The sequence below is a fragment of the Engystomops pustulosus genome, chromosome 1, assembly GCF_040894005.1.
Source record: "Engystomops pustulosus chromosome 1, aEngPut4.maternal, whole genome shotgun sequence".
NCBI lineage: Eukaryota > Metazoa > Chordata > Amphibia > Anura > Leptodactylidae > Engystomops > Engystomops pustulosus.
In genome coordinates, this window is record NC_092411.1 from 275,032,201 (window position 1) to 275,051,460 (window position 19,260).

The 19,260-nt window shown below is 47.1% G+C and overlaps 1 protein-coding gene across 8 annotated transcripts in view; it reads right to left on the reverse strand.

Moving 5' to 3' along the window:
- REEP1 (receptor accessory protein 1) overlaps positions 1-19,260 on the reverse strand; it is a 77,445-nt gene that overhangs the window by 49,197 nt on the left and 8,988 nt on the right. The window contains exon 1 of one of the 8 annotated variants that reach the window (XM_072126272.1): positions 321-1,746. The exons of 6 other annotated variants lie outside the window; for them this stretch is intronic. Coding sequence is in view for 1 of the 2 variants with exons in the window: in XM_072126267.1 (XP_071982368.1) it covers positions 14,973-16,434 (1,462 nt within the window). In the remaining variant the exon portion in view is untranslated. Of the gene's footprint in view, positions 1-320; positions 1,747-14,972; positions 18,489-19,260 lie in introns of those variants that run through there. One more of the 8 variants, XM_072126267.1, reaches the window with a different exon arrangement.

Here is a 19,260-nt window from a genome sequence, read left to right on the forward strand (position 1 = left end):
AAACCTTATGCTTACCGTCTCTCCCATTGTCCCCCGCTGCCCGCTGCTGCCATCGGTGCCATGCATCTGTTTACAAAGGCAGGCACTTCCATCCGACTACTTATGGTCGGACTCATACAGAATACAAAATCTAATGCTGCATCTGATGCACGGCAGTGTACGGGTGAGCGGGTCTGTGGTGACCCGGGATTGTATTTGGGGTGCTGGGCCTTTAAGGTGTCACGCGGTGGTAGTCTATATCCGAGGGAATACATGGGCCCCAATCCCAGGTGGCACTCACACTCCTTGTGTGTCCCGATTACCCGCCCCCACGTAGGTACCTGTAGCAATGAAGACTTCAGACGCCCAGTCTCGGGGGTAACCGTTGCTCTTTATTGGCAGGACACGAGAAATCCAGATCACAGTCGTTTTGGATGGTGTAGCTGATGGTTAGTGGTCTTCTGAAGCAGGTGAGCGGAGTCTTTTCACAGAGGCTTGGACTAGCAATAACTATGCTTGCTTGAGCTGAGTAGAATACCTGCTCCCAATGACTTTACTTCCTATTAGACAGGGTACGTACTTAAATACGAACAAACTTTGGCGCTGCTGGCGGGATGACCCTCAAACTTCCAAGACAGCTTGCTATGGGCTCTGTATATATATTATGTATTGTCCCACAGACGGTTAAAGAGGATGCACGTAGTAATCCCTGCTAACTTGGGTAAGTGGGTGATGAACAGGCTTGCAAAGGATATGGCCTATGGCTCTTTCTCCTCACAGACTTACTTGGCCACACACTGAAGTGTGACTCCACACTGCACACTGCACACACCGAAGTGTGTCTCCCTAAAACTACAGGGTTACAGACCCTCTATCCAGAGGGCTGCTCCTGGGACTCCTCCTTCCAGAGCAATCAAAGCCTTGACTGGCCCTGGAGGTCAGGTGATTCAGAAGATCCACTCCCACAGCTTGACCAGGTGCAGATGATGTAATATTACAGTAATATTGCGTAATATAGAAGGGAGGGCACTAACATTAGTGTCAATGGCAGATGCAATTAGCAATATTTACCACAAGATGAGGCTAAGTGATATAATACAATTATACAAACCACATGGAAATCTAAAATGGAGAATGAACTACTCCCACACTAGGCTTGGGCCTATACCTTCACATGTGCTTACAGAAGATGCATGAAAGACTAGGTAAGGGAGTACATATATGAGAAAACAGGGGTTTAAGCTATGCAGGTGACCAAACATATAGTGACAGACTGCCAGATGTATACTGGGCATGTCCAGGTCACTGCAAACACCCTCACTGAAAATAAGCCGTCCTCGGCGTCTATATGAGGAGGAAATGCACATGTTTAGGTGGGGTAGCACCTGAAATACAATGACAATGTAAAGTTAGAATGATCTGGAAAATATATCATAGAGCAATGCAATAACACATGAAAATAACAATGAAAATGCGCAAAACAATATGAACAGTAGATATAGTGCACTTTAGGTAGAGTCTCTTTTAGCAATTAGGCATTGTCCATGGGAAGGCTCTGGTAAAAGGCACTTTTGAGAACAGACACAGTCCTTAGTAGTCCATAGACTGTATTAATATGCAAGTTAACCAGAAACAATATGCATGGTAGTTAACCAGGTACTCGAGGCTTAAACCGTTGCAAACTAGCTAACTATCTAGTTAAATAAACAGTAATATATGTATACAAGCAAAACATTATATATACATGTCAAGGATATAGTTCTTTATTCTCTGTAACGGACAGGAGGAGTTCCTTTAGTACTTCGCTCTGAACGCCTCAGCACTTCCTCAGAATCTGGAATTTGGTGATGAGGTAGTTCTTCTGATGCTGGTACAGGAACAGGAGAAGCAATTGAAGCAGGAACTTGAACTGGAACTTGTACAGGAGCTTGAAAAGGAACTGGTACCCATTGATAACAGCCTGGAATTATGAATGGAGAGTTATTGATTGATTCTTCCACAGTGGGCTGTCTTGGTGGTGTCTCAGTTACAGGAGTTGGTGTGTAGACCGGCATGACTGGTTGTGGAGGAGAAGACATAACCATAAGGTCTTCTTTAGTGCAGAGTTTCATGCGATTCCTGTGAACTGTTTGAGGAGCCATTCCCGGCTTCTTGACCTCGTAGACATCTGAATCAGGGTATGGGATACTTGTGACAGTGTAGGGTTCTTGTTCCCAGAGTGAGTCAAGTTTGTCTGAGCGATGGTATTTTCGTAACCATACTTTATCTCCCACTTGTAGTGGTGTGGCATTGGCTCTTAGGTTATAACACTCTTCTTGCCTACGATGAGCTTCATTCATCCTGTGATCAACTATTTCTCTTGCTTCATGGATGCGACGTTGATGTTCAGAGACCCAGTTGGTCCTAGGTAAGGGATTAATCACATCAGGTACTTGAATTCCTAAAGCTCGATCCTTAGGGAGTTGACCTTGGCGACCAAACATAAGGTAATATGGCGAGTAGCCTGTTGAACAATGAATGGTGTTATTGTAAATCTCCACTAGTTCATCTAGGAGTTGTGGCCATTCTGCTTGTTTGGTTACTGATGCAGTTCTCAGCATGTTGATGAACACTTGGTTTATTTTTTCACAAAGTCCATTCCCTTGTGGATGATAAGCTGTTGTACGTAGCTTCTTACACTCATGGAATTGGCAAAGCTCTTGGAAGAGTTGTGATTCGAAGGCAGGTCCACGATCTGTTAGGACCGCTTCAGGGCAACCATAATGTCTCACGTACTCACGATAAAAGACGGCAGCTGTAGTGCGAGCAGTAATATCTTTCACTGGAACAACTGCGACCCACTTAGAGTAGTGGTCCACCATAGTGAGAGCATAAGTATATCCTGAACGTGTAGGTGCCAGTTTCACATGATCCAGAGCAACTAGCTCATTTGGTCGGTGAGAGTTGATTGGATGCAATGGCGCTCTAGCCTCCTTCTTTCCGGCTTTAGTCAGGTTGCAAGCTGGGCATTCGCTGCACCAGTTTTCAATATCTGCTCGCATTCCAATCCAGTAGAAGCGCTGGCGTATGGTAGCTTCCGTTTTGTGTACGCCAAAATGTCCTGATTGGTCATGATAAGCGTCAAGCACAATTTTTGCATCTCTTCTGGGAATGAGAATTTGGTGTATTCTCTCTCCTGAGACAGGATCCAAGGTATTACGTATGATGAGGCCCTTTTGAATGAAGAGCCTTTTTCGCTGTCTCCATAGACGCTTGAGTTCAGTATCTGGATACTGTCTTCTGAGTCTGACAGGTGTTCTTCCGGTAGTTAAGAAATCATAGATCTCACCTAAAACTCGAGATTCATTCTGGAGAGTTTGCCATCTAGATGGATCTTGAAGTGAATCATGTTTCTGTTGAGGACCTTTATCAGTCTGGGTAGCAGCAATAACATTCTGCATAGCAAACCTTTGATAGAAGGGAGGCATCTCAACGTCTTCCCACATGTCTTCTTCATCAGGAGGTCCTTCTCCTATGGGCAAACGGGATAATACATCTGCATTGATGTTGGTTTTACCACTGCGGTATTTGATATCAAAGCAATAATTTGCTAATCTGGAAGCCCATCTTTGTTCAAGTGCACCTAGCCGTGCAGTATTAAGGTGAGCGAGAGGGTTGTTGTCCGTGTAAACGGTGAATGGTGTGGCTGCGAGGTAATCTTTGAACTTCTCGGTAACGGCCCACACAAGAGCTAGTAGCTCTAACTTGAACGAACTGTAATTGTTATCGTTCTTCTCGGCACCTCTCAAGCTTCGGCTGGCATAAGCGATGACTCTCTCTTTGTCGTCTTGGACTTGTGACAATACAGCTCCTAAGCCTTGATAGCTGGCATCCGTGTAGAGACGGAAAGGATGGCTGTAGTCAGGGTACGCTAGAATTGGAGGAGAGGTCAGCAGGGCTTTCAAAGTCTGGAATGCAGCTTCTTGTCTCTCAGACCAATCAATAGGAAATTTTCGGTTATAATTTTCTCTAGGACAACCACGTAGAAGTTCGGTGAGTGGTTCTGCTACTTTGGCAAAGTTAGGTATAAAGCGGCGGTAGTAGCCCGCAAATCCTAGGAAACTTCTGACTTCCTTCACAGTTCTTGGGGTGTCCCAATTTTTCACAGCAGAAATCTTTTCTGGATCAGGCTGTATTCCTTCAGCACTGACGACATGACCCAAGTAACTGACCTTTGGTTTTAGAAGGTGACATTTAGATGGCTTGATCTTCAGACCATGTTCAATGAGCACTTGGAACACTTCGGTTAGATGATTTAAGTGATCTTCATATGTGCGAGAATAAACAATGACATCGTCAAGATACAGCAGGACGCTCTGGAAATTAATGTGGCCTAGACATCTTTCCATAAGTCTCTGGAATGTTGCTGGGGCGTTGCACAATCCGAATGGCATGCCATTGAATTCATAGAGTCCCATTGGAGTAGTGAAAGCTGTCTTCTCTCTATCCTCAGGAGCCATGGGTACTTGCCAGTAACCGCTGGTTAGGTCCAGAGTGGAGAAGTATGCAGCTGAGCCAAGAGCAGTGATGGATTCTTCAATCCTGGGAAGAGGATAGGCATCTTTGTGGGTGACATTATTCAGTTTTCTGTAGTCAACGCAGAATCTGATGTTGCCATCCTTCTTCTTCACTAAGACGATGGGTGCAGCCCAAGGACTTTGACTTTCTTGAATGACTTTGGTGTTTTTCATCTCCTTAATCAGTTTCTTTACTTGCTGGTAGTTGGCAGGAGGTATGGGACGGTGCCTTTCCTTGATAGGAGGATGATCACCTGTATTGATCTTGTGTTGAATCAAATTAGTCTTCCCAAAGTCCAGTGGATGCTTGCTGAAGGCTTCACTATGTCGCTTAGCGACTTTGATGACACCATTAATATCTTCAATAGGAGTGTTCGCATCTCCAACATTGAGTTCGTTCCACCAAAAGGTAGTTGGTTTGTGGTTACCTTTGGGGGTGGTTTTAATTGACTTTTGGTGCGCAAGATTTTCTTCATCCAGGATGTCTTCTGGATCCAGGTGATATAGTTGAGCAACTGAATTGAATTTGTACAAGTCTACAGGTGCATCGCTGAGGTTCACTAGCCGTACCGGTACTCTACCGTTTGAGACCGTGACGATACTTCTGGCAGCTTTTACCAGTGGCTGTCCTTCAATTTGGATGGGATCAAGAAGAGCTTCATAATCTGCATTATCTATCCCTGGACGAGCTCGACACCAGACTAGTGTTTCGCTGTTTGGAGTTAGGGTTACTGGTCTCACATCCTGGATACGGACACGGCAAATTTCACCTTTGCGATTGGCGAACTTCTGCTGGGCACAGAGCACTTTAATGGTCCGCTGAACTGCTTGTCTGTAATGGGAAGATGCAGAAGGGAGGGAAGCGTGCAAAGCAGCTAGCAATTCAGTAAAAACATGGCGCATCACATTCATGCCTAACACTACTGCTGTTGTATCTCCCTGAGCCTCAGTAACAATTACACCTTGACCTGGTAACTGACGATCACCAATACGAATGGTGGGTTCCCAGTAGCCTAGCTGGGAAATAGGTTGACCATTACTTGCTATTAAACGTAACTTGGCTTTACCCACAGGATTTAGAATGTCAGAGTCCCAATACTTTTCAAATGTCTGTCGCTCAATGGTAGTGACTTGTGAACCAGTGTCCACTAAGGCTTCTAAGGGTACACCATCTATACAAACAGTTATGTACGGGCATTTCGAGATGAACTTTGAAATCCATTGCGATTGTCCCTCTGGGCCCTTGGAATCACTACCCGAGGGGCGGCCCTTGGCCTCGGGAGTGGCCCGTTTAACTGGTAACATTGGTATTTGTAATGCCCAGGACGTTCACAGTAAGTACAATAAGGAGGTTCATGTCGTGGAGACCTTTCAGGAGGGGGCCTATCAGGTCTCGGGTGATTAGGACGTGGTTCTGGAGACAATGTCCTGGCTAAAGATGACTCACGGGATGAGGGCTGAACCTTTATCTCCTTTAAGGCTTGACACAGAGAGTCAACAACTTGGGCAAGTACATCAGTGGTATTAGGTGTAGTAACAGGGGTTGACTGGACAGTCTGAGTGGCCTGCATAGGTAAAACAGGAGGTAGTAGGGATGCAGTAGAAATTCCACCAGCCAGGTCTGGAGAATTAGTGGCAGAAGTATAACTAGCACAGGGTGAGTCAGTTCCTACTACTCGTAAGGCTAAAGTCTTAAAGTCTAGAAAGGACATGGTTGGGTTCTGGGCTGCCAGCATGCGGAGTTGGCTCTGTATTAGCCTGGAATCAACGCCTTCTATAAATCTATCAGTGATCATGCTTTGAGCAGCAACAGGGTCAATGGTATCTACTTGGCACAAAGATCTGTATGCAGCCTGGAGGGCGAGGGCATATTCTCTGAGCGTTTCTCCAGGTTTCTGACGTCGGTCATAAAATTTAAGACGAACCTCAGTTGGTGATTGGACCTCAAATTCCTTCTTGAGAAGATTAAGAATCTGCTCAACACTGGTCTTTTCTGTAGATGGCCAGGAACGGACTTCCTCTGCAGCAGGACCATCAAGTTGCCCTATTAGAAGCTGTACCTGCTGTTTGGGAGAAAGTGACACAAGTTCAATGGTACGCAATATCTTTTCTTTAAATGCATCAATGGTATGAGGATCCCCTCTGTAACTTGGGAGATTAGAGGTTCCTATGAAGAAAGGCATTCCTGTTGCTATAACAGGGGCTGGAACAGGTGCAGCAGCTGTAACCTGTGGTGTAGGAGCAGTAGCAGATGAAGATGCAGGGCTGCTAGGGCAAGCCTGATCATTTTGAGAAGACGTAGACATTTTTTGCAAAAATTAATGTACTGGCTCTTTAAGGAAAATATGGCTGCTGTCGCCTTAAGAAAAATTGCACTTATCTGTATAGCTGTAATGACAGGTGCTGCGCTCACAGCAGCAATCACTAGAAAATGCAGGCACAAACAGGCTGAAGAAAACAACTGGAGCTGCAGACTGAATGATAGGAGAACAGTAGAATGGAGCAATGCAGCAGTGGTGACAGAGCTGAGGGTCTGGTACTCTGTGCAAGATGGCAGTGCCTGGCAACTGTATGTGGTGCAGCTAAGAAATCCTTCCCCTTTAGTACAGGAACAACACAGAATAGTTCCACTTTGCAGGAATGAAGAGAGGAGGACCTGAACACGATGCAGGTGGGCGGAGCTACAATGCAGAGCTGCTGGGGGAGACAATTAACCTCTTGTATGCTCTTCTGGCAGCAGCACAATGAACAATGGCAGTAGATAGTCACACAGTAACACAGCAGCACAATCCTTTGCTTCACACAAATATAGGTAATTTTTTTCAGTCCACAATAGAAGATGCACAGCGGCAGCAACAACTGTAATCCACAACAATGGCAACTGGAATCCACAAAAGGGGATGCTTGCAATTCACACCACACAGATTTAAAGTGATGCAGTCTCAATCTCAAAGGGACGGCACCCTCACTTTTTCACAAGCACAGTAATGATTTTAGATGACTTGTAATGTCTCTTTAACAATTTTTCGTGACGCCACCGATTAATCGGGAGTCTTCATTGTGGCTCTTAGGTGCACTGGGCTAAATCCTGTTCGTGACGCCAAAAAGAACATGTGGTGACCCGGGATTGTATTTGGGGTGCTGGGCCTTTAAGGTGTCACGCGGTGGTAGTCTATATCCGAGGGAATACATGGGCCCCAATCCCAGGTGGCACTCACACTCCTTGTGTGTCCCGATTACCCGCCCCCACGTAGGTACCTGTAGCAATGAAGACTTCAGACGCCCAGTCTCGGGGGTAACCGTTGCTCTTTATTGGCAGGACACGAGAAATCCAGATCACAGTCGTTTTGGATGGTGTAGCTGATGGTTAGTGGTCTTCTGAAGCAGATGAGCGGAGTCTTTTCACAGAGGCTTGGACTAGCAATAACTATGCTTGCTTGAGCTGAGTAGAATACCTGCTCCCAATGACTTTACTTCCTATTAGACAGGGTACGTACTTAAATACGAACAAACTTTGGCGCTGCTGGCGGGATGACCCTCAAACTTCCAAGACAGCTTGCTATGGGCTCTGTATATATATTATGTATTGTCCCACAGACGGTTAAAGAGGATGCACGTAGTAATCCCTGCTAACTTGGGTAAACAGGTGATGAACAGGCTTGCAAAGGATATGGCCTATGGCTCTTTCTCCTCACAGACTTACTTGGCCACACACTGAAGTGTGACTCCACACTGCACACTGCACACACCGAAGTGTGTCTCCCTAAAACTACAGGGTTACAGACCCTCTATCCAGAGGGCTGCTCCTGGGACTCCTCCTTCCAGAGCAATCAAAGCCTTGACTGGCCCTGGAGGTCAGGTGATTCAGAAGATCCACTCCCACAGCTTGACCAGGTGCAGATGATGTAATATTACAGTAATATTGCGTAATATAGAAGGGAGGGCACTAACATTAGTGTCACTGGCAGATGCAATTAGCAATATTTACCACAAGATGAGGCTAAGTGATATAATACAATTATACAAACCACATGGAAATCTAAAATGGAGAATGAACTACTCCCACACTAGGCTTGGGCCTATACCTTCACATGTGCTTACAGAAGATGCATGAAAGACTAGGTAAGGGAGTACATATATGAGAAAACAGGGGTTTAAGCTATGCAGGTGACCAAACATATAGTGACAGACTGCCAGATGTATACTGGGCATGTCCAGGTCACTGCAGGTCAGTTATATTTTCTTCTTAAACCCGGACAACCCCTTTGAGACAATAGTGTGTGGGAAGTTTGTTCATACAACAGTCTTTTGCACAGTTGATCAGCCATACGCCATCTTCTTTCTACCTAATATACAGAATGAGACAAAAGTCCTAGGAAACCCCTTTATATCAGGCATATGTGACACCCCAGCAAGTAATGTATGAGGGGGACCTATCTTTTAGGATATGCCCAGAACATGGCAGCCATCTTTTTAGCAGCCATATTGGATGAACCCCAATGGGAAGGTGGCCATATAGTGGTCAAAGAATTGTCTCAGAAATCTATTCTCACAATCAGATTTTCTGTTCAAAGTTAACACAGAAAGTTACAACAACTAGGGAAGTTCCCTGTGATGCACAGCTATGTGACGTGTTGTCCATGGTGCTGAAGGCCCAGGATCCAATCGTTATGAATAGAGAGAGGGATGAGGAACAACACCGCTTCAATCGACTCTGGTCTGTGATCACAATGAAGAAGGTGTCATATTCTCCCACATATCCGACATAAATAGGATGCTCCATGGAGGGTATAAATAGATGACTGCAGATATAGTGACACCAGAGGTATAACGCTAGAAGAACAGAGGAATTCTAGAACTGATAAAATCAATGTCACTCAAAGAAAGACGGAGCTTTATATAGCCCCTGGCATGGGAGACCTTCTGTGCGTGTCATATAATCCCCGGATCCCTTCATGTAACCCGAGCGCTTTGTCATTTATGTAACAGCTATAAGAATTGCACAGTAATAGAGTTATAGCAGCATATGATACTCTATACAGCATTGTTACATGGGGATATTAATAAGCATTGTTCTATAGAAATTATAGCGTCTTTGTTAGAGCACTGCATGGTCTTTGTGTGCTCTGTTATAGTTTGTGAAATACTATTGTGATGCTATGTGTAATATTGGGGCACATTTACTTACCCGTCCCTGCGCGTTCCCCGATCCGGAGTGTCCGACGAGAATTAACTCTGCCGCGATTCACTAAGATCGTGCGCCCGATACCCTGCATGTGTCACTTCCCCGCTCAGGTCCGCTGGAGTTCACCTTCTTCTTCCCGGTGTATGTGAGTGCATTGTCTTGCGACACAATTTTACTGTTAAATCCCGCGCCTACAATATCTGTCGCATGTGAGCCGGCGTCGGTGCGGCAAAATCCGTTTGCCAGCGACACATTCCCCTTCTAAAATCCCTGTCCCAGCAGCACGATACCTGAAAACGTCGAAAAACCCGACGGAAATGCGGCCAAGGGACGCTTAGTAAATAAGCCCCATTGGATCCTTCGACCCTTATCCCACCTGATGTATCCAATGTAATTGTGTTTTTAGACAAAATGGGCCACATTTATTAAAGGACACCTGTCATCAGGTCTGTGTCACTTGTCCTGTCACCTCTACCTGTTGGAGCAGCTCACAAGGATCAAATCCCAGTCTTTATCTAGTTATTTCATACATTAATCATTGTAAAATCATCTTTTCTTTATTATGTAAATGAGGCTGGTCACATGGTCAGAGGCAGTGATGTCACTCCTGTTCCCCCTCCCCTCTCCTCCCCCTGCTCATGTCTGTGTGTAATGTATAGTAAAGCATTGCTAGTGTGTGTGCTGCATCTGCTGACATGCTGCATGCCTAATACACAGAGACACAGACATCAGCTACACAAGTACCTGACATGTTCTACTATAACATGGCTGCCTGGAGCTGTTGTATCTCTCCTATACACACACATGCACACACAGGCTGCAGGGGGCGTGGCCACCAGCACCAGGAAGCACATCATTATACAGCCTCACATCATTATACAGGCTGTCAGTCATGCACTGGGGGTGTGGCTGTGCCTCCCACTCATGAATAGAGTGGACAGCTTGAATATGCTAATGACTCATTGGACATTTCACAGGTCATTTGCATACAACTTTAGGACCTCATTGCTTAGGTTTACAGGCATGTAGAGGGACAATGAAGGGATAGAGGCAATGCTCTCTAATGGCAGTTTATGTAAATCTATTTAGATTAGGGGGGTTATTTTGCATGACAGGTTCTCTTTAAAGCCTTTGTGCCAGTGTCTGACTTTGCACTGAAAAGAAAGTGCAAACTGCTTGTACATGTATTTATAAAGTTTTGTGTCATGGCTGCTCTGTGTCCGACAAGACAGAAAAAATGTGCACCTAAAGTGGCTGATACAGCTTAGTCGGAACGTGCGCCACATTTATTACTGACATGCACCAAAATTTTGCAGCATGAACAATGTACACCAAGAAGTGCAGGGGGCACCAGACAATGGAGACTGTGCACCAGTTTTGATGAATCTGCCACACCCTGCACACTCCACAGGCAAACTGACCATAGTACAGACTGCATCTGCTATATTTGCATATGGGTCATGCACATTAATGTATATGGGAGCCCCCATAGAAGTGCATTGTGCATGGGCATGGCATGGTGTGGGCAGCGCAGCACTTTTCACAACACCGTGACCAAGCTGAATCATACCCAGCCTCATACCACTGCTACCACTGTAGTTACGACCCTGTGTCACATGGTAGTAAGCAGGCTGCATCATTGGCTGAACAATCGAGAGGTAGAATCCCATAGTTTATAAATGGGGTCGCCCTCGTTTTGGGAGTATGAGTAGTGTGTGTGAATTGGCAGAAGTGTTGGTTGCTGTGGAGAGGAGAGAGATAGATATGTAGCAGAGCCCAGTAGGCTGCAGAGAGAATACCAGCCTGCAGACTGCAGTTCCAGCCTCTATTAAGAGAATAGTTTGATATATACAGCCATGAGGGCGCTGCCACACGGTGCGTTCTTGACTTTTTTAAACTGACTGAAAACACATGCGTTTTTGTATGTTTGGCTGGTTTGAACCTGGTTATCTTCATTTCTAAAAGTGTAGGCAGCTGTAAGATGGATTAAAACCAGCCAATCGCATGGTAAACATACCAAAACGCATGGTAAACATACAAAAAAACGGAAGCCATACATGCCAGAACCAAAACCAGATTTAAAGCCATTACTACAGAATAGCCTACTACCGGTAACGGCTCCCACACTGCGGTTTACAGCTGTTTGCTTTGGGTTTGGACAATAAATGAATTATAAGTTGGAAATGACTTGTTTGCTGTGAGCTAGCCACTTCACAACATGAGCCGCACTTCAACACCAGCCTGGGGCTGCTAAAATCTGGGAGTGCCCCAAGGGATCCTTAACACTGTAAGGTCCTGCTTTGTCATTGTCAGCTCCAAAGCAGATGGGAAAGAACCATCTGCCAGGACAGAGCCACCATGACCACCCAAGTAGGCCTCCATACTACTCACCTCTTGGACTGTTATTGCCCAATCCCCAGTAGGGCCCTGGCGGATGCCATCAGCTTTCCTGCCAGGTAGAATGTAGTCATATGTCAATGTAGACATATGATATCTATCTATAGCCAGTTATCCCCTTCTCTTTTCTCATATGGATTTGTATTAAAAAGGCAGAAACATTTCAAAATTAAAAAATATATATTATAAAATATAATTTTTTTTAAAAGTATTTATTTTTGCAAATTTTTGGAAAAATTTTTTTTAACAATTGCAATAAACAAACCATAGAACAAGATTGTCTGTTACATACTTTCTTCCCCACAATACAGAATAATTGAATAGCAACCGTGGTAACGAACAGGATCTCATTGCGTTCCAATATTAACTAAGGGATATACCGCGATAAGTGACAGCAGATATTGTAACCAGACATCTTGATACAACACAAATAACTATTGACACATAGACAATCAGTCACACACACACACACACACACCAGCACGCTCAGTCTCCGTCATCATGGAGAGGAGTATATATCACATGTGATTATAGGGCAGTATGGGGAGTCTCGCACCATCTGGACCAGATGCGGTCAAACTTCTGGGGACACTTCCTGTTGACATACAGGGACCGGTAGTGGGGAATGACGCTGTTAATAAGTAATATCCATCTTTTTAATGGAGGGGGCTCCTGGTCCTTCCAGGTCATCACCACCACTTTTCGGGCGTAGTATAATACAAACCTAAAGAAAATTTTGTCATAGTGGCCATTGATGACTTCATTTATGATACCGAGGAGACACACAGAGGGAGACAGTAATCGTGGGAAATCAAAGTGTACATTTAGGAACTCCAGCACTTCGGACCAGAAGACATGGACCCTAGGGCAGGACCAGACACAATGCAGGAAGGATCCGACTTCAGCCTGACAGCGAAAGCAAAGATCATTAGGCATTGCTCCCATACGGAATAGTCTAGCAGGGGTGAAGTATACTCGATGGAGGAATTTAGATTGTATCAGGAAGTCCCTCGCGCTCACTACAGATGTGAAGTAGGACAGTTCGACCTCCCTCCAGTCATCATCCGACAGGTCAGGGATATCCTGTCTCCAGCGTTCACAGGCTCTATCAAACGGTCTGGACTTTTGCTCTTGTAGGAGAGCATAGCACTGAGTGAGTGGCTTAGGGAGGTCCGGGGTACTCATCAGAGTCTCTAGTTTGGAGAATTTCACTGTCAGGCTGAAGGAGCCGAATTGGGCTTTGAATGCGTGTCGCAGTTGCGTGTAATGGAAGCTGGCCGTATTGGGTACAGTATGTCTCTCCCTTATCTCGTTAAAGCTGAGTAACTCTGCTTCCGGGGATAAGAGCTGGCCTACAAATTTCACCCCCGCCGCCCCCCACATTGTCCAGCCCGGGAGGGAGAGGAAGTGAGAAAGCCACGGATTGAGCCACAATGGAGTCCTAGGCGAGAGAGGGGGGGAGCTGTTTAGCTCTACCAGGGATTGTGCCCTACGCCAGCACACCGCTACCGTACGTAGGGGGAGTGGGGTATCAGATGGGGACTTATACCTGTACAGCAAGTTTGTAAGGGCCTCGTAGGAACCTACCAGGGCACCAGCCAGTGCAGTAGCTGCATTACCCATGTCTATATCTATCCACCACTGGGCATATACTAGCTGGGAAGCCAGGTAATAAAGATACAGATCCGGGGCAGCCAGTCCACCCCTAGACTTGGGAGCCTGAAGCAGCGCTAAACTGAATCGCGGGGCGCTACTCTGCCAGTAGAAGGACCTGAGAATGCCGTCTAAGCGTTTAAACAGACTCTTAGGAAGCAGTATAGGACAAGCATGAAAAAGGTATAGAAATTTGGGGAGGAAGATCATTTTGAATATATTAATACGCCCGTATAGGGACAAGGGGAGAGTGGACCAGGCTTTTAGGCGCGATTCCGTTGCAGCTATCAGGGGTGTGATGTTTAACTCCGTATATGCCTGGACCTTGCGTGACACCTGGACTCCCAGATATTTAAAGGTGGACACCACCTGGACTGGGACGGGAAGGGAGCGTACCCCTATATCTGATAAGGGAAAGAGGGCCGATTTGTCCCAGTTAACCCGGAGACCTGAGAACCCCCCATAGCATTCTATCAGGGACAGAAGGGATTCCAGAGAGGGGCCCACATCCCCAAGGTATACAAGTGTATCATCAGCATAGAGAGATACCTTTTCAATGATAGAACCTCTAGCAATGCCCTTAATGCTATCAGAGTGACGGATCGCCACAGCAAGGGGTTCAATGGCAAGTGCGAAGAGGAGGGGAGATAGTGGGCAACCCTGTCTAGTGCCCCTGGCCATAGGGAGAGTAGGTGAGATATTAAGATTGGTCCTTACCCTAGCCCTAGGGTCGTTATACAATAACCTAACCAGTGCTGTGAAGCGAGGGCCAATACCCAGCCTGGGCAGGAGGGTCCACAAATAGGGCCACTCCACAGAATCAAACGCCTTGCAATTATCTAAGGATAATATAAACCCAGGGTCTGAAGACTTCTCTGCCTCTGCTATATTCAGGTGTAGTCTTTGAATATTTATGTCAGTTCCCCTCCCTGGCATAAAGCCTGTCTGGTCTGGGTGAACCAAGGATAATATTACTTTATTAAGCCTTGTTGCCAGAATTTTTGCTAGTATTTTAACATCTGAGTTTAGGAGGGAAATTGGACGGTATGAGTCGGGATGCAGAGGGTCCTTACCAGGCTTGGGCAGAACTACAATAAGGGCCTCTCGCATAGAATCAGGGAGGGAACCGCTGTCGAGCGCATCGGAGTACAGGCTAAGGAGATGGGGGACCAGAGTCTCACAGTTATCCCTATACCACTCACCTCCCAGCCCATCAAGTCCAGGTGTCTTACCGGGGGGCAACGATTGGATGGCCAGTTCCACCTCCTCCGCCGAGAGCGGGGCATCAAGCTCCAATGACTGTGCCGGTGTGAGCCTCCAAAGTGGAAGACTGCCAAGGAATCTGGAAATCTCGACGGAAGAGGCGGACAATCTGGAGCTGTAAAGAGAAGAGTAGAATTCGTGAAAGACCATGTTTATGGCCCGGGGTTCTGTGTTCAAGGCTCCGCTACTGTCAAGGATAGATGGAACGGAAGCACACGGACGTTCAGCCCGCGAGAGATATGCAAGCAGCTTCCCATTTTTATCTCCGAATTCAAAGATGGACGCTTCCCTGGCTTGCAGGCGCTTGCTGGTGCGCTCCTTCACTACAGCTAGATGGTTCCTCTGCGCCTGAGCCCAAGTCTTTTTGTTCCCCGGAGTAGGTTTCTCTAGATATTCCTTTTCTGCGGTCACCAGTGCGGCCGTCAGCCTTTCCTCCTGCGCATTTAATAACTTCCTATGGCCAGCTACACCTGACATGAACGCTCCCCGCACTGAGGACTTGTACGAGTCCCAGACTAGAAGAGGATCAGGATGGGTTGAGTGTACATCCCAGAACTCGCTGTGCGCTGCCCTAACAGTACTCTGGACCGCTGGGGATAGGAGCCAGGCCGGGTGCAGGCGCCATAAGCGGGAGTCGCTGGGGGGGCCTATAAGGAGACTGATAAGCAAGGCGGAGTGGTCAGATGCACTGCGCGGGCAATAGGATACTTGATCAACGTGCTGCATCATATCAGGGGAGACAAAGGCCAGATCAATCCGAGAGAAGCTCTTGTGCACAGAGGAATAGAATGAATATTCTCTCTCTTGAGGATGTTTACTACGCCAAACATCGGCGAGGTCTAGAGAAGTGAGCCACTCATTCAGACGGACCGAGCCTGTGTCTAGGCCGCTTGTGCGATCCAGGGAGGGATTAGGGACTGCATTGAAGTCACCAATGCAGAGGATCGGACTAGGAGGCATAGAAGCAAGTTTACTGGAGATTAGGTGCAATACAGCTGGGTCAAAGGGAGGTGGGACATAGACCGACACTATCGTGAAAGTAAAGCCCCACAAGGCACAATGTATGACTACGTACCGGCCAAAGTGATCCGGTGCTACCTGTATGACTTCTATGGGAAGCGCTTTGGATATGAGTATGGATACTCCCCTGGCGTAGACAGAGTAGGAGGAATGATAACCTCTAGCCACCCAGGCCCGCTTCAGAGAGAGGACCTTCTGACCCGTAAGGTGTGTCTCTTGGATACATACAATGTGAGGGGCCTGACGCTTAATGACGTCTAACATCAGAGCCCTCTTGAATTTGGAGTTGAGTCCCCTCACATTCCAACTCATTACCTTAAGTGAAGACATCTTAGCGGAAGGGAAAGGGGTGTGGGGAAGGAGACGTGAGCAACCAAGCATTCATCCTTTCATACCACAAAGACATAGACAGACAGACAACAGTGAGCATAACAAATATAACCAGAACTGTACTAACAATCCCAAGAATATAAACCCCCTGTCTAACACCCTAACAGCAGTAGTGCAGACCTATACCCAATAACAATCAAAGAATAGAACAGTGGTCCCTAACTCAAGACAAACTTACACCATTTGTCCCGGGACCCCTAACCCTCAGAGTATATATAAACAGGAGGTATTTAGGCAGCCATGTTTAAAGAGAGCAAAGGAGGGGATAAGGGAAGAGTAATATGTAGAGGGGAGCGGTAAGAGGATAAGGGAGGGGGGGGGGGGAGTAGGTACAAAGAAGGGGAAGGGGAGGGGAAAGAGAAAGAAGTGCCATATGTGACGCACAGGCCAAATTGACCAAAAGAGATAGCACATCAGTTATGGGGCACCATATACGAGGCGTGCGCCCCAATGTAAAGCAATATTAGAAAATTAGAGCAATGATTTAGGACCCCTAAGCATCAATACAGGACTAAGTCCAGCAATGTCATAGCTCATCAGATAAAAGGATATATGAGTCCAGTCACTCAGGAGGTGCGGGCCTTGCAGCGGGAGCCCGTGGAGCTGCATCAGCCCAGTGAAGTGCTTCGGTTGGGCAGGTGAAGAATCGAGTCCTCTGTCCGTCCACAATTCGGAGCTTGGAAGGGTACATCATGGAGTATTTATACCCCTTGTCACGGAGACGGGCACGGACCTCAGTGAATTGTGCGCGTTGTTTCCTGACGGATGCAGAGAAATCAGGGTAGAAGGACACTCTGCTGTTGGCATAGAGGATTTCTCCCTTGGTACGGACAGCCCTGAGGATAGAGTCCCTGTCCCTAAAGTGCAGCAGCCGGGCCAGGAAGGGTCTTGGATTGCCCCCTGGGGGGCCAGGGCGGGATGGCACACGATGGGCCCTTTCCACTGTGAAGAACGGGGAGAAGGTATCTGCAGGAAGCAAATTTTTGAGCCAATTTTCAAAAAAGGATACAGGGTCAGACCCTTCTATTTTTTCAGGGAGGCCAACCACTCTGACGTTGTTCCGTCGCAGGCGGTTTTCGAGGTCGTCCGCTCTGTCGATGGATGCAGACATTTGGCGCTGAAGCTCTCTTATCTGTGTCGGCATAGGCCTCTGGACATCTTCCACCTCAGATATTCTGCGCTCAGTTTCGGTGATTCGCTCTTTAGCTTTATGGACATCGTGTCTTAGAAGAACAAAGTCCTGTCGCAGCTCATCCACCTTGGTGACCAGTTTGGATTGGCATCCGTTAATGGCCGCCAGCACCTCTGCAAATTTGCGGTCCAGTTCAGTGGCCACGTCAGGCGGATCAGCGCCCTCTTCATAGCTTACAAGCTGTGGCGGGCTCTGGGAGCCTTCAAAGAGGGAGGGAGAGGAGTTTGGGGACCCCTGAGGAGAGCAGGGCTGTGTGCGGGAGAATCTCCCCAACTTTTTGGCAGCGTTCGACTGAATCTGTGCTAGAACGGCTTGGGATGTGGAGCATTCCTGCGCATCCAGGGGTTCCAGGGACTGGAATGGAGGATCTTCATGGACGGATTCATCATCCGATGGAGGCGCAGACACCCCGGACGCTGCTTTGAGCAATTTAGCCGTCTTCCTCCGGTTACCCATGACGTCTGGGCAGAGGGGGCCTGTGATAAACAATCGATGAGCCTAGCGTCCAGTAATTAGCAGAAATAGAATCAGGGCCCACGTGGGAAATTGCAGCGGCACTGCAAGGGTTAATATAAAACAGAACCCGGGCAGGGGGTCACTGGGAGTATGGAGGACTCAGTGCTGGGCTGCACAGCTTGGGGTCCCCAGGTGAGAAGTGGGCAGCAGCAGGGGAATTACTTCCCTACCTTACTCCTGGCTGCAGTCCAGCAAGGGAGAGGTTAACCCTGCGCGCCTAGGCCTCAGGCAGCGCAGGGGAGTCCAGTAGAATGGCGCCTCCGGCAGGCTGCAGGGCTGACTGGAGCGCTGCCGCGATCCTACAAGTGGGTCGGCGGCTCCGTATGTCCAGAGGCGGGGGGGGGTTTCCCTCACCGCTCCGGTGTGCAGCCGCGATGTCGGGCGGCTATGGTCCCGCCGCCGCGCTGGGCACGTGGGAGGCTATTATAAAATATAATTAAGATATAAAAACACACAAAAAAACCCCATCAAAGAATAAAAAGTATGATGTTGCTGACATCCCCCCATGCTGCTATCTGCATAGTCAGACAGATAATTGCCAAATCCTCCCCTGGTGTAAGGAGAGAAGGGCCTGGTGTATCAGCGAGAATCCCTGAGCAGCTGATAAACTGGTTACTAAACGCAGGGCAGGGGAGGCGAGAGGCGTCATAAAATGGGAAATCTTACACTTCATCCAAGGCGAGAGTCTCCACTAAGGCAGGATTAGGTTTCATTGCCCACAACTGTTCCCAGTGCTCCGTGTCCTGAGGAGCGGCACTTACCGGGATGAGGCCAATAATCATTTATTCAAGTGACTCTAGATATTAAATCAGAAGTAAGTGGATCCGGAGGAGGTGGATGAATGGAGGTCATCACACATCTAGAGGTTCTGGAACCCCCAGACTGAAGTGTAGAGATAACTCTATAACTGGCCATATTATACACCATTGACTGACTCTATATTGTATTACCTATAGAATTCTATAGATCCTTTCTGTACTGATACCAATTTTATATGGATAAATAGTTGGTACAAAACTCTATTATTGTGGCGATATGGTCCTGGTATCTCTGATGAGAGGCTCCATATGGTTGTACACTGAGTGCCTACAGATTTTTTTAGACTCTGT